Genomic DNA, 7,305 nt, shown 5'->3' with positions numbered 1-7,305 from the left:
AGTCTTGTCTTGTTTCTTGCTATGCTTCCATCTTCTCCCAACTTGTTTCGAAAAATCTACTTTGTTCCAGTCACTTTCTTCCTATTGGAATTAGATACAAGTATCCACACATTATTTTTTTCAAATTGTTGCAGCTCTTCTTTCATATCTTTGACCCATAATGGATCTCCAAGTGTTTTTTTCATATTTTGAGGTTCAGTTTGAGATATTAGAGCTAAGTTGTTTGGCTCCATTCTTCTTCTATAAAAAGATCTAGTGGTGATACTTTGAGATGGATCTCTAATGATGAAATATTATAGATAATTCTTCAAAAATCTCTATTCCCTAGGACTGAAAATTTTAGGAACAAATTTGGATAGAGTTGAGTTCAAGTTGATATCAATTTCAGGATATAAAACAGAATTGTCTCTTGGAGAATTATCTGATACAATATTTTCTGGAACAACTTATAGTAAATCAGAATTTTCTTGGATTGGATTCTCAATTCTAGTGTTCTTTAAGAACGCTTGGAATGACATTAGTATCACAAAATATAACATAAATGGTTTTTTCTACATTCTTAGAATTTTTGTGATATACTCTATATGCTTTGCTAGTTGTAGAATAACCAACAACAATATATTTATATATTTTTGAATCAAACTTGCCTAAATTATCTTTAGTGATTAAAACAAAGCATTTACATCAAAAAATATAAAAATAATTAATATTAAAATAACTTTTTTTCAATACTCATATGGAGTTTTTTTTCCAAAAACTTTCTAATAATTGTTATAGTTTATCACCCGAGTTTTAGTTGGCTTCTTAATCCTACAACCAAACCTTTTTTTTAAGTCCTTTTTTAATTCTTATCTCTATTTTTTGCTTATTTTTTATTTTTTTAGAGAAAGAATTGAAAATCTTGTTTGGTGTCAAATTTGAATGACAAACATAGAATTTAATTTTGATGCACTATTAGTATAAAGTAATTTTAGAAAATAAATTCTCTCCAATTTTTTTAACATTTGAAGAAATGAAATGTGATCTCTTACTATTAATTTTATAAGTGGGACCAAAATTAAATGAGAGAGAGAACAATGAAGAGTGAAAGATCACAATTGACACCATCCAATTTTTTCTTCACTGGAGAGGATCCACTCCCAGTAATTTTATACGTGCATCTAATTACGTAACACCACATTAGTAAAAATAACTACCTTTTACATTGATCATGTAAATAATTATCTAAAAGAACAGATATAATTACACGACTCTATAAAATGCTTTACACTGTGAGTGTATTAAAATTAAACTCGACAAACATATGTTTTCATACATAGCATTAATGTGACAAACTAATGCATTAAGTTGACATACGCAAGGGGACCAAGAAGTTTCATGGGTTCTCATGCACTAACCAAAGCCAATATAGCTAAACCCTAGAATCCATACAGACATATATTAAAGGTTGACTGACGTATGCTATACCCAAAACAAAATAAGGTATAAATAAAGCAAAGTTGCTTTCAGACACATTGAGTGATACATCCTCATTTCTTGCAGTGAGATTTAAATGCTAAACCTAACACAATTTATATGGTCCTAGGCCTAGCCTACCTGTACAAATGTACTAACTTGTTCAAGAAAATAAAAATAATAAAAAAGAAGAATGCTATCATTCCTTACCCTCCTCGGTTTTATGAACACTAATTGATTGTCCAACCACCATATAGATTGTTTGAACAAAAAACAAAGTACATTATAAATTCCTTTTAATAAGGAAAACCGGTTTATTTGGCAAGGCATCAATAATTCAATACCATCCAATTAAACCAGAAGGAAAAAATTGTCAACAGGGCAACTACCAATTTCATGAGTCAGTATCATTGCCATAGTCCATGCTCTTATGCAGATGGTCCTGGTGAAAAGGGTCATCTGCACCGCGAACAGAACTCAATCTTGGAGAGAAGTTCCATCCTGCCATTTGCTCTGGATCATGGCCATTAGCCCTCGTATTCGATTCTTCCTGGAACTTCAAGAAGAACATCGATGACCAGTAATCTTTTGCCAAGTTCTGAGGAAGTGCAAATGTGCAATGCATTACTTATTAGATGAATATTATACGATAAATACTTGCATGCTTTTGGAATATATATTTAATGAGTGCTCTAGTAACATGTGGAACCGTGAAGTTTCATATATGCTTTTTAGAAGTTATATAAGAATGAGTGGTTGTGCATGCTCTTCAATCACGAATTAACTATGCTCCATTAGCATGCAAATATTTTTCATTGGATATACTATACCCCCTGCGAGACTAATTTTAATCAAAGAACCTACTTACCGTTTTCATTAGCTGCATAATCTCATTTAGCGCATTGCTGAAGAGATCAGCGCGTGCAAGATTTGAAGTTGTCAAAATTTCTTGTCTACTTCTATGTGAAATGTTCACCTCCATCGCAGCTCCTGTAAAATTACAACTTTGCAAATATTAGACAAATTACTTTAGCAGGTACTAAGAAAAAATGTCACCCATTTTGAAGTGTGCTGGCACATGACATGCATTTTCGTATAATGCAACTGTATTCGACTCAAATTTGGGAGTGAATAAAAGAAGGAAGCATCTGAACTGAAAACACAAACCTGCAACTATGTACTTCTCGATAATATGACGTGCCATATAGATCCTTCTCACGGTGTCATCTTCGGGTATTTTACTGAGCTCGTGCACTTCATCGAAAAAGTGCACAGTCTCCCCCGCCAAGCAACTGTAAATACATTGGTATTTGAGCGATGTAACATTTGATTTAGACAAAGATTAGTTCTTTTTTCCTTGTAAACCTTTTTCTTGTATTTGATGTTTTTGTCCAAAACTTTCAAGAATTTGTTGGATAGGAGTATAAGGGATCCACTTATCTCCACCAGGATTGCATTGTGCAATTTAACATATGTGATTTTCCATCAATTTATTAAAAATTTTACCCATTTAATCTGAATTACCTTGCTTAAATGGCTCATTTCTTATCTGGTAGGACAGGATCAGGTTTTTCTTTTTTTTAAAAAAGAAAAGCATGAAGCACAAAGGTATCTCCATGTCAATATGGTCAAGAACCCAAAATATATGTGGTTGTGTAAGGAAAGTGGCTCAACCAAAAAAAAAAATATTGAGACGAGACATAAAAGTTGGGAATTAGTCCTTGTCCCGTTATCCTCAGTTTTTTGGTGGACAGAAAGAGGCAAATTTTGTTCCTACAAGGTTTGTGTTTCACCTATCTCTATATTTCTGTCCTAAGACAACTACCAAATGGGACTGAAAACGGATATTCAAAATTTTCTAAACTATTCTCAGTATTCTAATTGTATGTTGCTCATTTGATTCTGTAATTTATTGTAACTGTCTAACTTACTCCTATCTAAGTTGCTCTCCACTGTTGTACAACTGGTATATTTCTATACAACGAGTCGGGCTTCCAATATTTGCAGCTTATTTCCTTTCCCCTTTTCCCTTTCCTCGAGTTAACTTGATTTATAATAAGCCTCTCGCCGGAGTAAAATGTAAAGACCAAAGAAAAGGATTTTTAACCTGTCAGCGAATGCCATAAAGGACTGCCGAAATCTCTTGTTCAAGAGAAGCTTATCCAATGGCTCGTTAGGATCTATCCTTGAGGTAAGTTCACTATGTGCTAATATCCCACTGTCGGGTATGCCCAAAGCCTGGCCCATTGAGCGAAATTCTCTGGATTCTCTTCTCCTTAAGCTGATTTGTGACAGCAGTGGTTGTGAACTTGATATCGAAAAGAAAGCCAGAATGAGTATGCTAGCCTTCAAATATAACCACCACAAAGAGAAGTGAATAAAAGATTTAAGAGAATAATAACTTGAATATTTTTTTTTTCTTCTAAAAGCACTGGCAAAGCATACCAAAAGTAAAAGCAGAAATCTAGAGGCAACTTGAAGCCATGAGACGTCGTCATGAATTTCGTTCAGTATGTAAGCAATATTCCACACAACTGACAGAAAATAGGTTAATATATTGAGGCCATAAGCTGTGATATCTAAAATACATAGAAGCTCATTTCACAAAATTCTTTTTAAGAAAAACATGGGTGTATTGCTGCAAGTCAAAGTTAAATTTGATTACACATATGTTATTTAAAAGGGTTACATACTATATAAATGTATTTCAGAATGTGAACAATCCTATATTAAACATTGCTTCTGCAAACCAGTTCCAAGACCACAACAACAATTAATAGGATCAGCTACATAGATCAAACAATATATGTGCTTAAAACATTTATAAATTATAACTAAACCAGTTCCCTTATCAGTTATCACATTGGTTAAAAGCAGGCATAAACTAAAACATTTGAAGGCGAGGGAGAAGGGGCAAATCAAGAGCTAACACTAACTTCTGCATTGTTTTAATTTTTAACTTGACTTTCATAGGAAATCCATTTTCTGAATACCTCGGTATTATTGACTTAATGGTGAATTCAAAACCTTAATTGTCTCTAAGCACTGCTTTATAGGAGGCTGGAAGAATCAAAACAAATAGGGAATAATAGTATCTTCTACAAACTAGGAAAAACTATACCAATTGACATTGCTGATACAAATATTCCACGCCAGAGGTCTCTGAGTTCATCAAATCTGAACTCCACATGACGAACAGCACCTGTAACCGCAAGCAATGTGGCAACATACAATGAATGGAGGCATGCAACTGGGATGGCCCAATGAGCATTCAAGTGACAATGATGATTTAGGGGCTTCCTCATATTGATAACTAGAGCATGAATGAACAGCCTTATTAGATAAAAAATATACAAAACACAGAAATAAAAAAACCAGGAAGTAGAACGTGTCCCAGCAATTCAAAGGAAGTAGCACTTTAAATGGAGGATATTGCATAATAAGGCATGCAAAACACAGGTGTATGGATAAAGAAAATTACAATTATCAATAAATGTTCAACTACTTTTACTTCAAGCAGCAATTTCTGCACAATAAAACATAGTAACAAATAAATTAAAATATTGAAACCCTTACCAGAAGAAGCAACAACCCAGGGAAGTAGAATTAGTGGAAGGAAAAAATATGTTCTGATCAGAGGTAAACGCCTCCTGAAACATCAAGTGTAAAAGGTAAACTCCTTTACACCATATTTTGAGAGAAAAGCCATTTAGAAATGTTATGTAGTGTCATAAGTAACCCAATGACCTCCCCAAAATAACCTAAGAAAAATATAAAAATGATAATGCCAACAAGTCACAAGAAATCAAACCCGATTATATGAATAAAAACTTAGAAAAATAAATAAATAATTAACAGGCCATTAACAATGTTCAGTATAAATATAGAATAACTAATTCATCTAATGGATGACGAAATTTGGTTAACTTCTGGGTTGAATGGATAAAAAAAGTTTGGATGCAGAAGCTGGTAGCTAAAGCTCATGCTAATAGCTTAATATCAAATTGTCAATTGATAGCATCATCTTCATAAGCATTTACTTACTTGACGAAGATAAAATATAATTGACAGGCTTGTGTTATCCGACAGCTCAACATCAAACCAAACCCTAGCGGACCTTCAACCCAGACTGAAAACAATTGGAAGCAGCACGTTATCTTTCATATGTATGTACAATACATTGGTGTTGGTAAATGTTTCAAGATAGAAAATATAAAGACATTTCAAAAATGGAGACAAAGACACGATTGCCTTGTCCCCAATATCCCAATTTTTTTATGGAAAGAGACACTTAGCATGTTGTTGTATCTTCTCCTTATGCAAACAGATTTCTGTCTCCTAATGAATTTGTATTTCTGCTAGGGTAATTACCAAACAAGGCCTAAGAAATATTAACAAGTAAGAACAGAGGAGTGAAGAAAAGAGAATGATACCTGCCCAGAAGTAGCATGACCGCCACCATTGCCTCTTTTCAAATCTCAAGAAATTATTGGACATCTACACAGAAAACAAACATGGGATTCCTAAGCTTAAGAACAAGCAGCACAAAAATCAGCCGATACAGTGGTAAGAAGTTATACATATGGAAACATTTACCACAATTGATAGAAGAAGGTTGAAGCTGGCAACAACTTGTATCACTGGTAGCCAGAAGCCACTGCCTTGAGTACGAGGAACCTTGTGGACTATGAAAGGAAATATTGACCATAACAGAAGCCTGCAACACAGAATCCATCAAATAGTAAAGAACATCGATTAAAACAAATCAGTATCCCATACTTTCACTCTCCAATGTTATCAAACTCAAGAGTTCACAATTCACATAACCTCATGGATCTTAGACAAACATGAATAGTAAGACTCAACCCCTAGGCTCATTTGGGGAGCTAAACTTGTAAACTCGTAAAAATTTGCAAGTTAACTCCAAAGCTCCACACAACCTTGTTGCTATAATTTTGATAAAGGACAAACTAAACCGCCCTACAGAGACACACAGAAAGCAGAAACACATGCAAATTTTGCGAAATCAAAGGGTTTAAACATAAAAAGGGTACATAAACTAAGATTAGTAACTTGTCAATCACTTATTAGAACTCAAAATTCAGTCAGGCATATCATCAAACAGCTAGTGGAGAAGCCAAATTGGCAGGGATAAATGATGACCCTTTACAAAACTAATCAAACACATGAAAGATTCAAGGGCAGTAACACAAAGTTAGTTGAAGGTAGTTACAGAATGAAGGACAAGATGGAAAAAGCAATGGCTATGAAGTCAGTGGGGCACCCTCCTTGAGCTGCACAAGTTGCTGCCATTGTTCTCTTGTGCTTTCATTTGGAAGGTTCTGATGCTGTTTCTGTGCAGATTCAGTGTTCAAACAGTTGCTTATGCTTCAGATTTCATTGAATCAGAGCTGACACTTTTGTTTGTTGTTGGTTCATCGTTTTTCCGAGTCCACAGAAAACATAATAGTCTTCTTCCAATTGCACGTGCTCTTTTTGAAAAACACTTATTTGATGACAAAATGGCCAATTATTATTTATTAAATGTATAAAATAATAATAAAGGTGAGATTAGTCTAAGATAGTATAACATTTTACAAGTATGTTTTAATAAATTTTTACATTTTATAAGTGTGTTTTAAGTTCAACTTGGTTGAATGGTTGACGTCGTCTAGAGATAGTTTGAATTGACTTTTAAAAAATATTTATTTTTTAATAAAAATGATTTGATATTTGAATAATTTAAAAAAAAATATTAAAAACTTCTTTAATTTTTATTTATTCAAAAAAATATTATTAATTTTCAAAAAGCAAATAGTTTATTTTTTTAGTAAAATATTTTTAAAAAAT

The 7,305-nt window shown here is 33.3% G+C and overlaps 1 protein-coding gene across 1 annotated transcript; it reads right to left on the bottom strand.

The window, feature by feature from the left end:
- Nucleotides 1-1,253: 1,253 nt before the first annotated feature.
- Nucleotides 1,254-7,051, bottom strand: LOC112783697 (regulator of G-protein signaling 1). Its single transcript, XM_025826743.3, has 11 exons — nt 6,689-7,051; nt 6,052-6,172; nt 5,889-5,952; nt 5,500-5,584; nt 5,032-5,105; nt 4,577-4,768; nt 3,901-3,989; nt 3,563-3,801; nt 2,623-2,747; nt 2,324-2,445; nt 1,254-2,053 (listed from the first exon to the last, which is right to left on the bottom strand). The coding sequence occupies exons 1-11, from the start codon at nt 6,766-6,768 to the stop codon at nt 1,850-1,852; spliced, it is 1,395 nt and encodes a 464-aa protein (XP_025682528.1). The 5' UTR covers nt 6,769-7,051; the 3' UTR covers nt 1,254-1,849.
- Between the last annotated feature and the right edge of the window lie 254 nt (nt 7,052-7,305).

This window comes from Arachis hypogaea, chromosome 20 (assembly GCF_003086295.3).
Source record: "Arachis hypogaea cultivar Tifrunner chromosome 20, arahy.Tifrunner.gnm2.J5K5, whole genome shotgun sequence".
Taxonomy (NCBI): domain Eukaryota; kingdom Viridiplantae; phylum Streptophyta; class Magnoliopsida; order Fabales; family Fabaceae; genus Arachis; species Arachis hypogaea.
This window is presented reverse-complemented; position numbering and strand designations above follow the sequence as displayed.